Genomic DNA, 16540 nt, shown 5'->3' with positions numbered 1-16540 from the left:
TGGCAGTCAATGGAAAAGGTGACTGCACTATTTCAAGTGAAGGAATTGCTTTTGCTACGAACAATCTTACAACATAGGTAACAGAAGCAACTCAACCATCCCATCAGCCATTATGATGATATTAATACCAATCCCTTAAACCCCCGCCCCCCCCCCCTCCTGTCTAAGCCTTGACATAAAACCCCCACTGCGTAAACATCCAAATCAAACTCGTATTGGCAACCACGACGGGCCCAACTAACGGCTTCCCCCACCTCGTCGTCCCAAACACCACCCACTCGCTCATAAAGTGTGCCCACGCCACCGCATAACTCCACATGGCCAGCTGATACATGGCCGCGTCATTGATATTGTACGCCGCGTACAAGCGTATCAGCGACGCAAGCAGCGTCCATGTGCCAAACGTGCGCGACGACAGTGCCGTGACGTGCTTGGGGATTACGGGGGGAGGATCAATGGGCGTGGGGTTGTAGATGCGCGAGGTGAAGGCCAGGGTGCTGTAGGCTTGGATGCTGTTTCCGACGGATATTACCGAGACCTATTTTTTTTAGGGTGTCAGTGTTAGTGTTTACCTTTCTTTTTTTTGCGTGTGAGATTTTTGGACTTGAAAGCGTGGTTGTACTATGTGCAGGGCTGAGGGGGGGTTCAGGAGAGGGACGTACGAAGAGGAGCCATTTTGGGAGGAGACCCTCTGCTTGGGGGAGGTAGGCTTGGATTGCTTCCATTTTTTTCTTGCTTTCTTTCTTGTGCGATTGAGGGGGGAGGGCTTCCTGGGGGTGAGAAAGAGGGGTTTTTAGGGAAGGAGACGCGTTGGTGGTGGCCTTAGGTCGTTTGCGAGCTGATGTGCTGCGGGATGGATATGTGGTCTGTGCGGAGGGTATTGTAGTTTTCCCCAGAGTTTCTTTTCGAACTGTGAAGTTGTTTTTGTATGTAAAGCAGGGCTTCATTGATCGTATCTGGGGATGGGACTATACGATATACGGCGGGTATTTTCAAATGGCCTCCAGTACCGTCGTAATCGCACCGAATCTTTCTCGTCCGTATGCAGCACTGATCGCGACCCAAGATGGCGGTGGTACACTTGCTATAGAAAGCATATCTCTACTCCCACGAGCATCACGCGATGCGGAACTCACGGCACATTCGATTCTTGATAGCAAGATAATTATAACAGCCAGGATGAACATGGAGAAGAAACGCGTTTCTGCTATCGGTGGAATGCCTGAAGGAGTTAGTTACCTCCTGACTGACCCACTGCGCGTCTCATCTCACTGTAATACTTGGCCCTTCGTCACAATGGTCATTGTGTATCCTCTTGTTGACAGTTCTTTTCTTTTCTGTAACGTTTAAAATATCTAGAAATCAATATGCGGAAACCTCTGCAAAAGGAAGATGCCGAGGCCCAACTTGACAATGAGGCCGACGACGACAGAGACCACGCGGTCGATGGAGATGAAGAGGCACACTTACTAAGAGAAGAGATGGACTTTGAAGACACTGTTCCTCCAGCATCAAAAAAGCTACGTACGCGTCGACAACGCTTTCTGGACTTTTTGCGTGGGCCGCAACCTCCTCGGATTCAAAGCATCGACCCGTATTTCCCATGGATTCAAAACGGCCCGGTCGAGTGGCTTGAAAGCCAGCGACTCAACAGGCCCATCTCACTCGCTGCCGTGTTACTCCCCTGGCTTCTTATCTTCACCTGGTTTCTGACTGCCCAGTTGCCGCTGCAGGATGGCGATGGCAACAATGTAATCAGCCTAGGTTGCGTCGATACATTGTGGGAACGCAAGAATGAATGCGGAATCGACGGCATCGACTGTCGTCCGTTTAGCAACCATTCCTTTGCTTTCCAATGCCCGGCAAAGTGCAGAGATGTACAGCTTCTGAATCCGCATACCGTTGGACCGCTTCAAGTCAACTACCGTCCTTTGGTCGTCGGAACGGGACTTTATCGCGGTGACAGCTTTCTATGCGCCGCAGCTATCCACGCGGGGATTGTCGATGACCACCGAGGCGGTGGTGGCCGTATCAAGCTCATGGGAGGCCATGACAATTTTGCTGGCACAAAGCACCATGGTATCGAGTCTATTCCCTTCGACTCGTACTTTCCGCTCTCCTTCTCTGTCGTGTTCGACGACGGATTTCGCCCACCAGCTGATCCCCGCTCAGCCTTGCTCCCCATCACGATCCTCTCTACAGTTGTACTCGCCATATTTTCCTCTTCGCCGAAAATTTTCTTTCCCATCTTCACACTGATTTTCGCTCATGTGAGCTTCGTCTCCGACCCGCCGCCGGCACTGCATCTCAATACGACAGTCTTGCCAGATCACATTTCAATGTTCGCAAAGCGTCTGTTGCCAGCCATGTTCGTAATGGTGGTAATGTACTCCACCACAATCAAGCGGACGCTAGCTGGGTTGAGTGCCCACATCGAAAAGGCTGTGTTCTGGCTTGGAGGCTTTTGGATTGGCGCATTATCAAATTATACGTTTGACTGGATTCCGATTTCGCGACTCACCGCTCATGATCTCGAGCAGCAGCCTGGTGCAAAGCTGGCGTTGGCAATCATCGTCTTGGTATTGGTTGTAGTTGTAGTGGGTCAGGCATACTGTTTCTGGCTCGAAGGCCGCCTGATCCGCTATCTGGGCCTGTATGGCCTGTTCATCCTGGCAATCATTGTCTGTCTGATGATTCCAGGTGTCAACTTGCGGATCCACCATTACATTCTGGCACTTTTGCTACTTCCCGGGACGAGTCTCCAGACGCGGCCTTCGCTGTTCTTTCAAGGTCTCTTGCTCGGTCTTTTTGTGAACGGCATAGCGCGATGGGATTTCGATTCCGTGTTGCAAACTTCTGCAGCTCTGCGTGCCGATGCAAAATTCGAGTCGGTGGTCCCGCAGATAATGGAACCACTCATTGAGGTAGAAAATGATGCTCTATTTGTGACGTTCAACTTTACTACGCACCCACCTGACGTTGACGGTATGAGCGTCCTTGTAAACGATGTGGAGCGCGCCCGTGCCTTCTATGACAATGAAGGTGATGGCCTTTGGGATATCTTTGAATGGAAGAGAGATATGAATAGTGGGTTGAATGAGTACTTTCGGTGGGCCTATATACGGGGCGGCTACACCCTAGATTACTCAAAACCAGGTACATTGTTTGCTAATGGTAGCTGGAGTTCTGAAATCATATAAAGGATTCAAGGAATTTAGACGTTATTCTGTCGCGTCATAGTTTCTCAACCTGAAGTCTTGTTATGATCGTTGTCATTCTTGAGTGCTCAAACACATCTCACTCGCTCCGGACCACTGTGATCCATGGTAGTAAATCAGTTGACTTATTGGCATATCTGTTGAGGTGACTACAATGATCAAGGGGCGAGACAGCCTTCATGTGTATATAATGCGTCTTTGTGCCCGTAGTTGGTTTGTTCACTTCGAAGCCTATCCTCACCAGCACAGTTTCCTGATCTATTCTCTTGCACTACTTCAAGATGGTGAGTAAGAACCTCAATATCTATTCGACCCCGTATAATCGCATGAAACTGTTTGATCAACACGAAAATACAAGAAGTTTCCAATCAATTGCACTTCTAACCATGCATTCCAGTACGGCATACTGGTTAACGCTACGGCAGCTCTTGCGGTACTTGATTCCCGACAGAACAAGAACTGTCCTGCTCAGCCTACCTGCCCCCGATGGAACGGCTGTGTCTCCACTGCCACTAATGGCGGTGTCTTTAAACTGAACTGCGCCATTGACTTCAGTGGTCCCATCGTTGGCATTGCCCAGGTAAATCCAGCCTCAAATATTTGCAAGGAGAAATGAAAATACTCACGAGTTTCCACACGCGATGTAGGCCAACATCTTTGTTGACTGCGCCGATGCATGCGCTCGCCACACGCACTGCACTGCTTTCAACATGAAGGACAACTTTTGCTACCTTCTCGGCAAGGACTTTGGCGTGCCCCGTATATCGTAGGTACACCCTTAGCACCGCCATACCCACAACTGATCACCATGAAGAACCGACAACGTCAATGCTGGCACCCAATCCAAGCCAGCGACCGAGCTGGAGCCTGCTCCCGGCAGCTCCGTCTGCGAGACCGAGATCAAATGTCCTAACGACGACTACTGCCGCTTCAAGACCAATGGCCAGTCCTATATTAGTCGCTGTAACTACGACTTCAATGGTGGCGACATTGGTATTTCACAGTCCAAGACTCTTAGTGAGTGCGCAAATCTGTGCTCGATCTTGAAGGGCTGCGTTGCTGCGACTTGGGTTGCTGGGGCTTGGGATGGTGGCATGTGCTATCTCAAGAACGACCAGTATAAGGTCGTTTACAACCCTAATGTCGACAGTAAGTTTCTCTACGTTTTGTTCGAGAAGGGTCGATTGTGTTGAGGCTAACGCGATGTAGGTGTTTATGTTGAACGCTAAGACAAAGCTTGTTGGACGACGAAATAGCATCTTGGTGAGTAGAGTTGCCATCTGAGCTGTTGATGGATTGGAATTGGTCTTGGATACAGGGGGTTTTCCTTCCCAGAGATTTCTGTTTTGGTTTTCGGGCTGAGTAGTAAGATCGGTAGGAATTGCACCTTATTTCCGTGTTCCTTTGTTGTAGGAAATCATAGAAATGGGTTAGTTCTCTACTGAATCTATGTACCCGGTTATCGAGATACTGAGTAGATGGTCATATGTATTCATTGTAATCGGATGCTGTCGAAGTAAAGTGACATTGACTGCTCGACCTAGCCTTAATAGTGCTGCAGAAGGTACCATGATATTTGGGTGAGGATCACGACAATTCGGAATAGTCATTCCGATAACCACTTGACTGAGACTGGTAGAGTATATTTTGAATTGTAATGAACTGCAAGGATGAACAGAAGTTGTTGGGAGTACGAGATGGTGGGAGGGCCCTTATTTCCGCTTATCGCAGCTGATAGGTATGCCCCACTGACCATCACAGTGACTCAACCAACCACCGCCTATATAAGGCTAAGAGGCCCCGCAAGAGCCTCGTTGTAGTGTTCCTACGTTCTACACCTCAATGGCGCTCCAAGACTTGATATTTGGTGTCATAGGCGCTCACGTGGCCTTGGCAGTCACTCTGACTCCTTTTCTTATACTATTCATTCGTTCAATCTACCGCGTCTACTTTCATCCGCTTGCACATATTCCCGGGCCCATATTGTCCAAGTTGACATCTCTCTGGCTCCACTATCATGCTTACATCGGTGATGAAGCAAGCGTCATTCACAAGCTTCACCAACAATACGGTCCATACGTCCGAGTTTCACCCAATGAGGTTGACCTGAGTGACGCCGATGGCATACCCGCAATATACGTATCGAAAGGGGGTTTCCCGAAAGCAAAATGCTACGCAAACTTTGACATTGATGGCCACAAAACTATCTTTTCCACTACCAATCAGGATTATAGGGCTCACAGGGCGAAAGCAGTACTGCCACTCTTTTCAACCAAGTCTTTGCGTGAGAATGAACAGGCTATATGGGGATGTGTAAACTGTATGGTGGACCGACTGAAGGAAGAAGCAAAGACAAAGAGACCTGTCAATGTGCTCAATCTCACACGAAGCTTGGCGGTCGATGCGGTATCTACCCACCTATTTCGAGAAAACTATGACGGCGTTAGCGAAAAAGGGCCGGTTTTGAGTGTCAGCGCATTTGTGGATGCGTTTGTGGCAGTAGGCCGCTTCTTTTACCTTCCAAACATTGCATTTGTTTGGCTAGAATGGGCTGTTGAAAAATGGGCGCCTGATCGCGAGACAGACGATAGCATGTCACTGGTCGACAAGTTTGTTGCTACACTGGTTGGGAATACGACCTCGAAATCAACGACATACCCGGGACGTTTGCTGGCAATAGGGCTGAGCGATTCAGAAGTCAGAGCGCAGTGCAAAGATCTCATCTTCGCTGGGACAGATTCTACAGGCATGAATCTAGCTACGATAATGCGCAGCCTTGTGCTGCATCCCGAAAAGTATCAAAGACTAAAGGAGGAGTTTACCAAGAATGCCGCCCTGGGACCCGATGCGCAGGACGCTCAGGCACTTCCTTATCTCAACGCTGTCGTCAAAGAAGGTCTTCGGCTTAGCATGGCAAACCCTACGCGCCTACCTCACGTCGTACCGGCTGGCGGTTGGACATTCAAGGGAACCTACTTCCCCGCTGGCTCACTCATTGGTTGTTCGGCATACGAACTGCACTTCAATCCTGAAGTCTTTCCCCAGCCCCAAGAGTTCATTCCAGAAAGATGGTTGAACACCACTGAAGACATGTCAAAATACTGGTTTGCTTTTGGTGCGGGAAGTCGAGCGTGTATCGCTAGAAACTTGGCTACCATGGAGTTACAGTTTGCGACCGAGAGATTGGCCAAGACTGGGGTCTTGGATGGAGCAAGAGCAGTTCAAAAGGAGGTGGAGATTTATGAGTGGTTCAATTCGAAAGTCAAGGGTGGTAAGATTGAGCTTGTGTGGGAGTAAGCTGGTCGAATGCGCACCACAAGAACCTCGAGATATGAAGATGTGCTGTTGGTTGACCGGCCTATACGCGTCAGGGTTTTCGCATAAAGTTTATCATTTGGGTAAAATTTGAGGTGGTGAGCAGTGAAAATGCGAAGATTTCCATGTCAGCTGACACAAGGCGTGGGAGTAAGTAAATAATTTACAATCCCTTATGGTTCCTCGGAGCTATACCAAAAATATGGTCATCCCTTTCTCACGGCCTTCTCCACGCCACAAATTCAGTTTCTCTTGACAAATGACTTGTTAGCCAGATTTTGCGTTGCATAATCCGAACTAGAGTAGCATGATAGCGATCTTGGTTGGTTGCTGTGAGCTGCCTACTCTGTCGTGTGGCGTCCAGACTACGCTGAGATCAGTGCGTGGAAAAGCAGATATCTACCGATATTCCGCGGCTTAGTGGAATTCCCATCCAAGATCCCGACCTTATTTTTATGACATAATAGTGCCCGTGGTGCGAGTCAAGGCAGCATCCGACGGGATGTGCGGTCACGTTTGAACTCGTTGCACCAATATGATATCGTCTCGAAAAGCTGTAGACGGTGTTTTTCAGAAGACTTTCAGTGCTTTCTAACTTATTTTTTTTGCAGAATGCAAGAGACGCCGACCAGGTACCTGATCCGATCTCAGCGTTCCGTGGTTCAGCGTCGGGACTGACGGCGATGACATCATACTAAGATGTTGCCGACAGCCGTCAGAAGCCATTTTGCGGGGAAACCCCTATCATTCCCCCATTTCTCAACATTGGCCATGCAGGCCAACACTTTCGGCGCAACCTTGCTGACGTCCGATTGTTGAACTTAGTACTTCTTAGGGAAATTGCCAAGGATAAATGATGCATCTCCGGCTGTACCGCCCAGCCACGTACGTGTACAGACCGGTCAACTACCCGGGTTTCGCGGTTACAATGGCAGGTTTCTTTGCAGGCCTATCTTGCACGGCCGAAAAGCTAAAAGGGGGCTGAGGCGCGTGAATTATTCGTTTGGGATCTCTTTGCTTTCGTTGCGGTGAAAAATTGGCCTCGAAACAATGGCTTCGTTACGACTGTTGGCTAAAGCTTTTGTGGCAGCGGCACCTCTGGCAAATGCATTGTACACTAATGGCAGTGTGATCGCGCCTTGCGACTCTCCCATATACTGCTATGGTGATTTGCTCCGCGAGATTGAGCTTGCAAGACCATTTACGGATTCGAAGACGTTCGTTGACTTGTGAGTACTGCCAAGAACGTATGCCTATCATACCTTCTGACGAAGCGTAGGCCAACAATACGCCCATTAGACGAAGTCCTCGCTGCTTTCGCCAATCTTCCTCGGCCTATCAAGAACGACACCGCACTCAATGATTTTCTGTCCAAGTACTTTGGAAAAGCTGGCTCTGAACTTGAGGAAGTACCCACGGATCAGCTAGAGACTCAGCCAGACTTCCTCGACAACGTCAACAGCTCCACCGTAGCTGATTTCACCCGCCAGGTCATAGATATCTGGCCAGATCTGACACGTCGATATGTTGGAGCTGGAAATTGCACTGGCTGCGTTAACTCATTCATCCCTGTGAACCGCACCTTCGTGGTCGCAGGTGGGCGTTTCCGAGAGCCGTACTACTGGGATTCGTTCTGGATCATTGAAGGCCTTCTCCGTACTCAAGGATCATTCACTCAAATCGCTGAGAATATCATTGAGAATTTCCTGGATCTTGTCGAAGATATCGGCTTTGTGCCCAATGGCGCTCGACGATATTATGAAAACCGATCACAGCCACCACTTCTCACCCAAATGGTTCGCGTTTATGTAGAGTACACGCAAAACTACACGTTGCTGGAACGTGCTCTGCCTATCCTCGAGCAAGAGTATGACTTTTGGGTCACTAATCGTACGGTAACGCTTGAACGCGCCGGTAGGAACTACTCGCTAAATCACTACGCCGTATCGAATACTCAACCACGACCGGAATCCTTCTATGAGGACTATGTGACTGCCAACAATGAAACCTACTTCAACAAGGAAGGCGAAAAGTTCAACGTTACGACCCCACTTACCGACTCTGAGAAAGCTACGCTCTATTCCAATCTAGCGTCAGGTGCTGAAAGCGGGTGGGACTATTCTGCTCGCTGGATCGCAAACCCTTCTGATGCTGTTACCGATACATATTTCCCACTTCGCTCCCTCAACACCAAGGAGATCATCCCAGTAGAGTTGAACTCGATCCTGTACCACAACGAGATAACCATTGCGGAGTTCCATCGCCACCAAGGCAACTACAGCGCTGCACGAGCATGGGCTGAACGAGCTGCACAGCGTAGCGAGGCCATGACAACGTTCTTGTGGTCTCCTGAACACTATAGCTACTTTGATTACAACCTTACATCTAGCAGCAAGAACATCTATACGCTCAGGGATAACACTAGTACACCCCTTTCGCTCCAGGGCGCACCAGAGGGCCTGCAGGTATGGTTTGAGATCTCCCAGTTCTATCCATTCTGGACTGGCGCTGCACCAGACAGCATCAAGAATGATCCAAAGGCCATGCGGCGGGTATACGCCCGGATTGAGGAACTCTTGGAAACACAAGACGGCGCCATTGCAGCAACAAATCTTGTGACTGGTCAACAATGGGACAAGCCAAACGTCTGGCCCCCACTACAATATATCCTTATGCAAGGTCTGTTGAACACGCCACTCGAGGTCGGTGAGGAAGACGACGAGCAAACGACCGAAGACTACGTCTGGACACAAGATCTCGCCCTCCAACTCGCACAACGCTATCTCGATTCTCTGTACTGCACTTGGCGTGTGACTGGTGGAGCAACAGCGGACGTCGCCCAGCTGCCCAATTCCCAAGGTAACGGGACGATCTTCGAAAAGTATTCGGACGCGAGCACCAATGCTGCTGGTGGAGGCGGAGAGTACGAAGTGGTCGAAGGCTTTGGCTGGTCGAACGGAGTGCTGATCTGGGCCGTTGATCAATTCGGACAGCGACTCAAGACACCCGAGTGTGGAAACATCACAGCCGCTAATATAGGACACGGTGACAAGAAGAAGAGAAGTGCAGTCGAGCTGAGTAAGAGGGATGCTGAGTGGGTCAAGCAGATGGGGTCGAGACGATGGAGGTACTAATTCTAATGTCTATTTGGTAGTTGGGCCAGCGGGGCCTCTCACCTATCTTGGTCTTCTTGCCGCCAGATCGCCAGTGTAGCAAAACTTCGAGCTAATACTATATTGACCGTTTGACAATGTTCCTTTTCCTAATTAATCCTTTGCATCGGTGAATAAGGAAACAGCCTCGGCAGTGTTGCTTTAGATGCAGTCGTATTTAGTAAGCCCCTGTCCTCCTTCGTTCCTGATCATCATGGACTACGGGTAGAATGCCACTACTAGCCCTGGCGATCTACATTGCCGACGTCCATGTAGGTCGATCGCTCATGATTCAGAATAGCCAAGCCATTCACTCCGCGGTGCCGCATCTGCACAACAATCTCAAAGCAGTCATGTGATGTTTGAGGAGTCCTATCTACCTGAGACAATTTGTCGCGATTTGCAAGGACCCACCTGGTGTTCGTCGATGGGGCGCATCTGAGGCAGGTTTTCTTTTCTTTTTCTCAACCCGTCATATCGCGTAGATTCCGCGGCAACATGCGGATATGGGTCTAGGTCTTTTTTTTCTGAAGGAAGGAGGGGGAAGTCTGATTAAAGGGTTGTTGCATTGCGGACTTGGCAATGACAAGACTATTCCCAAGCAAGAGAGCTGTGCTTGAGTCGATCAGCGGATACTCTAACATAGATATGCGCCTCGGCTACACTTGCCGGTTTGTCCCCGGGGAATTACGGATTTGGACATATGTGCATACGGTGCTTTCGACAAGTACTGATGGTGGACAGAATCACGATTGCCTTCTTTTGATGTCCGATGGACATACCTTCTGAATGACTAGCTATTTGGTAGCGCAGTGACTTTGCCATGACGAATAGCGTGTTCGTACGTCTCATGCGACACGGAGGATTTTCTACATGGGTTGTGAACGGCATTGCTATATGTGGACCGCTAGCCTGGTGCGGACGATAACGGGCGACTACCGGCGTCCTGTCCTGCTCCTATCATGCACTCTTCTCTTCTTGGACCGAGGCACATTGCTTTTGTGTCGCAGATGATCTACAAACCCAGTCTCATACAAATACACACATCAACTTACAAATCCCTTCACGAACCCACTGGGCTGGAATCTACCAATCCTGTCATAGACTCGATAGTACGATATACGAGACACGCCCCCTTAGGCGAGCCGTTTTTCTCGAAGCAAAAAGCAAAGAAAATGGACCCATCTACTTGCTTTTTACCGTTTTTCATTCCCCGATTGAACGGCGTGCAGTGTCAATATGTCATGTAAACTCTATTCTCCGGGCGCACAGCCATTGGTGTCGTAACGGCTGGTGTGACAGGCGCCCGTCTGGCACGAGGACACCATCCAATCACTATTCTGAGGTGCCTACGCCCCACTGGCACCATAGCCTCGTTATTTGATGGAAGGTCAGTCTTAGTGTGCTTTTTTGTCCGGGGATCAGCGTTGCCTAGTCCGCGTAAACCCGGTGATACACGAAACTCCTTTCTTTCCTTGCCCGATGTCCGAGGTTAGGGTACTACAGTGTGAGTGGGTATCTTGGGAAACCAACGAGTCGGGATGTATGACATGGTGTGGCAGGGTGAAGATGAATGTGTGTATATATATCTGTGCCCTTTGCGTGAAACGAAACGGATATCAAGGCACAGCTCACTTGATATCTTTATCACTGCCGACTACATTCGCTTCTACATACCATTCCAACTTATAATTGCTCTTCGTCATATACTATCAAGATGAAGTTTCTCACTCTCTCCATGATGACTGCCCTGGCGGTAGCATCACCCATTACCACACGCTCCGAGACCGCCCTCGAAGCCCGTCAACTCGGCTCCAGCACCAGCAACGATCTCCAGCAAGGCCAGGCCGGCGCCTGCCCCAAGGCTATCTTCATCTTCGCCCGAGCTAGCGGCGAGTCCGGAAACATGGTAAGTCCAGACATGCAATCAATTCCAGTAACGAAACATCAGTACTCACAAAAGTCACTAGGGTTCCTCCACCGGCCCCATTGTCGCAAGGGAGCTCAAGAGCAAATACGGCGCAGACAGCGTCTGGGTCCAAGGCGTCGGTGCTCCCTACGCCGCCGATTTGCTCTCCAACGCCCTACCAGCCGGTACTTCTCAAGGCGCCATTGACGAAGCCGTCAAGATGTTCCAGCTCGCAAACCAGAAGTGCCCCGAGACTCCCGTTGTGTCGGGTGGCTACAGGTAAATACCACTCTTCTTCCCTTCCCCCGTCCCCTTTCCCAGAATTTCAATATGTACATCTTTTTCTAACACAAGGAATAGTCAAGGTACTGCGGTCATCGCCGGCGCAATTCCCAAGCTCTCCGAGACCGTTCGCGCCCAGGTCAAGGGCGTTGTGCTGTTCGGATACACAAAGAACAAGCAGAACAATGGCGGCATCCAGTCGTACTCTGCTGATAACGTAAAGGTGTTCTGCGCCATGGGTGATTTGGTGTGCTCTGGTACTCTTACCGTTACCGCCGCGCACTTTACCTACTTTGATGAAGCTGCGGGTCCTGCGCCGGAGTTCCTTGAGAGCAAGATTGGTGCTTAAGCCGCTTAAGCTTACGGAAAAAGAGCAGAAGAGACATGTGTATATATATGGCTTGTCCTTGTTGGTGTTTTGGGATTGGTGTACATATAACCTTCGAGTTGCGAACTAGGGAACAAGGATTACTTTTTTACTTTCTTTGGAAACATGGTAGTTACAAGTCTATTTTTATTTAAGCTAAAGTAAACACGCTTGAAATCTTGGTATAAACAACATATATGGTCTAATACCAATCGTCACTAATGGGTTCCATACACTAAGACTTAGTAATGGTCTTTTGTGCCTTGGCATCGTCCCTCATCTCCTGCTTGATCCTAGTAATCGTGCCTGCACCGCCATAAATCATGGCAGTGTAGACCTGTGCTACACTTGCACCAGCGTCGAGAACTTCACGTGCCTGTCGGCCATTGGTGATTCCTCCGGTTGCGAAAATGACCTTACGTGGGGCGTCGGGTGCAGGCGCTACCTTGGGTGTAGATTGCAGGGTGACAAGAGGTGCAGATTCGGAGATGTCGTCAAAATCTGAAGATGCGGGTTTAGGAGCAGGTTGGTCGAGACCGAGGGTGGCCTTGGTCATCGAGGATTTGGTTGAGTCGTCACCTGAGCCTTGTTCAGCGGAAGGCTTGATTTCTTCAGGTTGCGTGGGGAGGGTGATGTGCTTTGGGCCTTCATCAAGTGCCTTTCGGTACTTCTTTACCAGAGCCAGAGTGCGCTCGAACATCTGGGGGCCCGAGTATCCACCCTGTTCAAGTAGAATGTTGGCCTCTGATTGAGACAGAAAGTAGCCCTTAGGAAGCGGGTCTGGCCGCTTCTTGGTTGTGTTACCAACAATGACACCATCGACACCAGAGTCCCACACGGCCTCGCAAATACCTGATATCTGTTCTTCCGAGTCTTCGTCTGGACTGACCTTGACCATGACGGCGGGCTTGGTCTTACGGTCAATCTTCTTGACGGCGCCAACAACACCCGAGAGAAGCTTTGTCAACGGTTCGACATTTTGGAGGGTACGGAGGCCTGGGGTGTTGGGCGACGAGACGTTGACTACAAGGATATCCGCATACTTTCCTACGTATCCAACGGCGGTGGCATAGTCGCGAACGACGGATTCAATGTCATTCTCAGAAGTCGTCTTGTTCTTTGCGACTTGCACGGCCATGAGGCGCCCTTTGTGAAGCGAGCCAGGCGGTACACCAGCCTCATCATCTAGCACCCGTCGTTCGGCATCCTCGTCGAGCCCCAGGCCAGCATGATATGCAAACTCTCGCACGCGTTGTCGAAGTCTTGAAGCAACCAGCTCTGCGCCCTCTGAGTTGAATCCATAGCGGTTAATGAGCGCGTTCTGGCTGGGGATCCTGAAGACACGCGGCTTGGGGTTGCCTTCTTGCGGCATTAATGTGATAGCTCCGACCTCGACTACACCCGCGCCCAGATCGAACAGTGGCGTTGGAACCTCGGCGCCCTTGTCAATGCCCGCAGATGTTCCAATGGGGTTGTTCAACGTGTGACCAAAGACCTCGACTGCCAGATCACCCTGCGAGTCGGCTACGCCACGCTCCCTAGGATTGATTCCAAAACTATGCAACACCTTGAGCATCCGGGTGCCGGCGTGGTGTGCGTCCTCGCCGTCTGGGTATATCACTCGTAGCGCAGGTACGAGGAGCCATTGGTGGATACTGGCGCGCGTGTCCGTAACGTACAGGTATCCAAACGTTCCCCCCACGGCCAATAGAGTTCCGTAAACAAAGTTCTTCGTGCGAGTCCCAGCCGATCGGACATTTGTCGCGGCTTCGGTGGCCGTTGTCGATGTAGTAGCATATCTCGTCGGTGTCTGCAACAGCGAGCGATGGGTCAGGCGATGACGCGGTATCGAGGGCCGGACGCGCAGAGCCCGCAGGCTGACGGCACTGTTCATCATCAAGAGTGTCGTGCGCAGCCCGTGCGACTTTCAATGGCTGGGCAATCGCTCGGATGAACGATTGTACAAACTACAAGTTACGGGTGTTTGGAGCCGCGAATCTCGGAAACATCCAGTGACGTGGGCTTGGCATCCCGTCCCGTTTCTACCCTAACATGCCTTGCCGCAGGACCCCTTGACCTGCTCACCCAACATCCATGTCCTCAGATCTGTCAGACTCCCGTATCTGTCGCTTGCAGACCTTTTTGTTGTCTCTTTGGTTATTCTTAGGTTCTTATCACGCCAATCTGCTATCCTGCTGTCGCCCGGCCGCTTACTCTGACACTCTGACACGACCTGTAACCAGCTAATATCTGACTAGAATGTTTCACAGTGCCTCCGGACAGCCATGTGCCATTATTTGCACTAATTGCAAACGGCCATGCCTGCTCGTGGTGCGGCATCAAACTCTTTCCAGAACCTAAAGAACGAAATAGACACTATCAGATAAATTGCCAGCTCCTAAAAAGCCGAGCACTGACTGGGTAAATTGGCCGACTCTGCGGAGTACGGGACACTAGTCAAGTATTCGCACCAATAGCCTCTTGTCAATGTCCAAATGATCGTACTTGAATTTCCCCTTTCTGTATAGGCACTGTGCAACGGAGGTATTTGCAGGCATACCTCCACCTCAGGGACCCCAGCATCTCAGTACTAAGCCTTTCTACTAAGTCTTGATATATAGCCAAGCTATGCCCTGTAAAAGCTTATCACTCACTGATCCATTCATTCACTCGTTTTCAAGATGCTTCTGACCAAGCTTGCACAGCTATGCCTGATTGCTACACCGGCCTTGAGTGCCATGACCAAGGTGGGCTCAGTATGCACGGTCACCCCCTCAGGATCAGCTGATGATAGCGACTCCATCCTCGATGCCTTCAAGCAGTGTGGGCAAAACGGAAGGATTGACATCACAGCCGGTAACTTCACCATCGGCAAAGTCATCGACGTCCTCAATCTCAAAAATTGTGAGATCAATATCCGCGGCAAACTCACTTGGACCCCCGATATCCAATACTGGGTTAAGAACAGTGTCAGTGTCGTCTTCCAGCAGAGAAGCACGGCATTCCGCTTGGGAGGCGAGAACTTCTCGGTTCTGGGCCATGGCCAGGCGTTGTTTGATGGCAACGGCCAGGTGTGGTACGACGCCAACAAAAATGGAGCCAACATGGCTGGTAGGCCTATCAGCCTGACCCTATGGCATGCGAAGAACGCCGTGGTTGACGGAATCACTTGGAGAAAGGTGCAATTCTGGTAAGTTTTAGTGCTCTACCTTTGAACCAGCATTGTTCCTAACATCACAGGCACACATTTGTCGCTTACTCGCAAAACATCACAATGACAAACTTGGACATGAAGGCCGTCTCCGATTCGCAGTGGGGCACCGTCAACACCGATGGCTTCGACAGCTGGAACTCACGGGACATTGTACTCAAGAACTGGGTTGTTACCTGCGGCGATGTAAGTCTTCCCCCGTCGATCTTGCCTCACCATATACACAAGTCTGACCGTTCCTTCCTAGGACTGCATCTCCATCAAAGGAAACAGCACAAACGTCTATGTCAAGAACGCCACATGCAACGGCTCAGGCGCCATGGTCATCGGATCCATGGGCAACCCACCCAACATCCCCGAGACAGTCGAAAACGTCGTCTTCGAAGATATCCAAGCCTTGTACAGTTCCAACGCTGCATGGATTAAGACGTACCCAGGCCAAGGATACGTCAGGAATGTGACATTCCGCAACTTCCACATAGTCGATGTCAACCAGCCCATATACGTCACGCCGTGCATCTACACGTACAACAAATGCGATGATTCGCACCTCAAAATCTCCGACATTACTTGGCAAAACATCACGGGTACCTCGAGGTACAATGTCGCCGCGGCCATCTATTGCAGTAAGAGCACACCTTGCACGGGTCTCCAGTTCAAGGATATCAACATCAAGCCAATGAATGGCGGACAATCCAAGATCCTTTGCAGCAATTTCAACAGCGACAGTGGACTGGCTTGTACAGGTACTTGTCCTGCAGGATGGAAACAACAACTATCCGGAAACGTTTAAAGACCACGTCAGAGCTAGAGGGAAAGAAAAGCTTTTTGATTAATCTCACGTACATACTAAACCTACAATTGCCGAACGGAAAAGCCGATTCGTTGCTCTTACAAGTCCCGCCCGAGTCAATGCACTTACATGTCAGCGCTTTGTAATATCCTTGTTTAAAAGAAAAACCATATCCGTGCCAAGGCTTAGCTTATTAAGCTAAGTCAGCTGCGCTGACACTCGCCGCAGGCGAGTGCCGACGCTCAATACGATATTACCATCAATACGATATTTTTTCGCGCAACCCAGATATA

General features: G+C 50.1%; 9 protein-coding genes across 9 annotated transcripts; 7 read left to right on the top strand and 2 right to left on the bottom strand.

The window, feature by feature from the left end:
* Nucleotides 1–163: 163 nt before the first annotated feature.
* Nucleotides 164–725, bottom strand: COCCADRAFT_40344 (uncharacterized protein; the record flags this gene model as incomplete). Its single annotated transcript, XM_007718255.1, has 2 exons — nucleotides 164–538; nucleotides 663–725. 2 exons carry the CDS (start codon nucleotides 723–725, stop codon nucleotides 164–166), a joined length of 438 nt encoding a protein of 145 aa, XP_007716445.1.
* Nucleotides 726–1185: 460 nt separating this feature from the next.
* On the top strand, nucleotides 1186–1350 carry COCCADRAFT_107005 (uncharacterized protein; the record flags this gene model as incomplete). Its single annotated transcript, XM_007718254.1, has 1 exon — nucleotides 1186–1350. One exon carries the CDS (start codon nucleotides 1186–1188, stop codon nucleotides 1348–1350), a length of 165 nt encoding a protein of 54 aa, XP_007716444.1.
* Nucleotides 1351–1367: 17 nt separating this feature from the next.
* COCCADRAFT_107018 (uncharacterized protein) lies at nucleotides 1368–3200 on the top strand (the record flags this gene model as incomplete). Its single annotated transcript, XM_007718253.1, has 1 exon — nucleotides 1368–3200. The coding sequence occupies one exon, from the start codon at nucleotides 1368–1370 to the stop codon at nucleotides 3198–3200; it is 1833 nt and encodes a 610-aa protein (XP_007716443.1).
* A 412-nt stretch (nucleotides 3201–3612) lies between these two features.
* Nucleotides 3613–4411, top strand: COCCADRAFT_107034 (uncharacterized protein; the record flags this gene model as incomplete). The annotated part of the gene is made up of 3 exons (XM_007718252.1): nucleotides 3613–3798; nucleotides 3866–3984; nucleotides 4033–4411. Coding segments are annotated over 3 exons (684 nt in total), but the record flags the coding sequence as incomplete, so codon positions are not given.
* A 649-nt stretch (nucleotides 4412–5060) lies between these two features.
* On the top strand, nucleotides 5061–6515 carry COCCADRAFT_29634 (uncharacterized protein; the record flags this gene model as incomplete). Its single annotated transcript, XM_007718251.1, has 1 exon — nucleotides 5061–6515. The coding sequence occupies one exon, from the start codon at nucleotides 5061–5063 to the stop codon at nucleotides 6513–6515; it is 1455 nt and encodes a 484-aa protein (XP_007716441.1).
* Nucleotides 6516–7583: 1068 nt separating this feature from the next.
* Nucleotides 7584–9667, top strand: COCCADRAFT_107031 (glycoside hydrolase family 37 protein; the record flags this gene model as incomplete). Its single annotated transcript, XM_007718250.1, has 2 exons — nucleotides 7584–7762; nucleotides 7813–9667. The coding sequence occupies 2 exons, from the start codon at nucleotides 7584–7586 to the stop codon at nucleotides 9665–9667; spliced, it is 2034 nt and encodes a 677-aa protein (XP_007716440.1).
* Nucleotides 9668–11402: 1735 nt separating this feature from the next.
* Nucleotides 11403–12225, top strand: COCCADRAFT_107012 (carbohydrate esterase family 5 protein; the record flags this gene model as incomplete). Its single annotated transcript, XM_007718249.1, has 3 exons — nucleotides 11403–11594; nucleotides 11656–11873; nucleotides 11955–12225. 3 exons carry the CDS (start codon nucleotides 11403–11405, stop codon nucleotides 12223–12225), a joined length of 681 nt encoding a protein of 226 aa, XP_007716439.1.
* A 253-nt stretch (nucleotides 12226–12478) lies between these two features.
* On the bottom strand, nucleotides 12479–14140 carry COCCADRAFT_40339 (uncharacterized protein; the record flags this gene model as incomplete). The annotated part of the gene is made up of 1 exon (XM_007718248.1): nucleotides 12479–14140. The coding sequence occupies one exon, from the start codon at nucleotides 14138–14140 to the stop codon at nucleotides 12479–12481; it is 1662 nt and encodes a 553-aa protein (XP_007716438.1).
* Nucleotides 14141–14924: 784 nt separating this feature from the next.
* On the top strand, nucleotides 14925–16247 carry COCCADRAFT_29630 (glycoside hydrolase family 28 protein; the record flags this gene model as incomplete). The annotated part of the gene is made up of 3 exons (XM_007718247.1): nucleotides 14925–15433; nucleotides 15484–15640; nucleotides 15702–16247. The coding sequence occupies 3 exons, from the start codon at nucleotides 14925–14927 to the stop codon at nucleotides 16245–16247; spliced, it is 1212 nt and encodes a 403-aa protein (XP_007716437.1).
* Nucleotides 16248–16540: the final 293 nt, after the last annotated feature.

This window comes from Bipolaris zeicola (assembly GCF_000523435.1).
Source record: "Bipolaris zeicola 26-R-13 unplaced genomic scaffold scaffold_221, whole genome shotgun sequence".
NCBI classification, from domain to species: Eukaryota; Fungi; Ascomycota; class Dothideomycetes; order Pleosporales; family Pleosporaceae; genus Bipolaris; species Bipolaris zeicola.
Note: the sequence above shows the minus strand (reverse complement) of the source record. Positions and strands in the feature narration are given on the sequence as shown.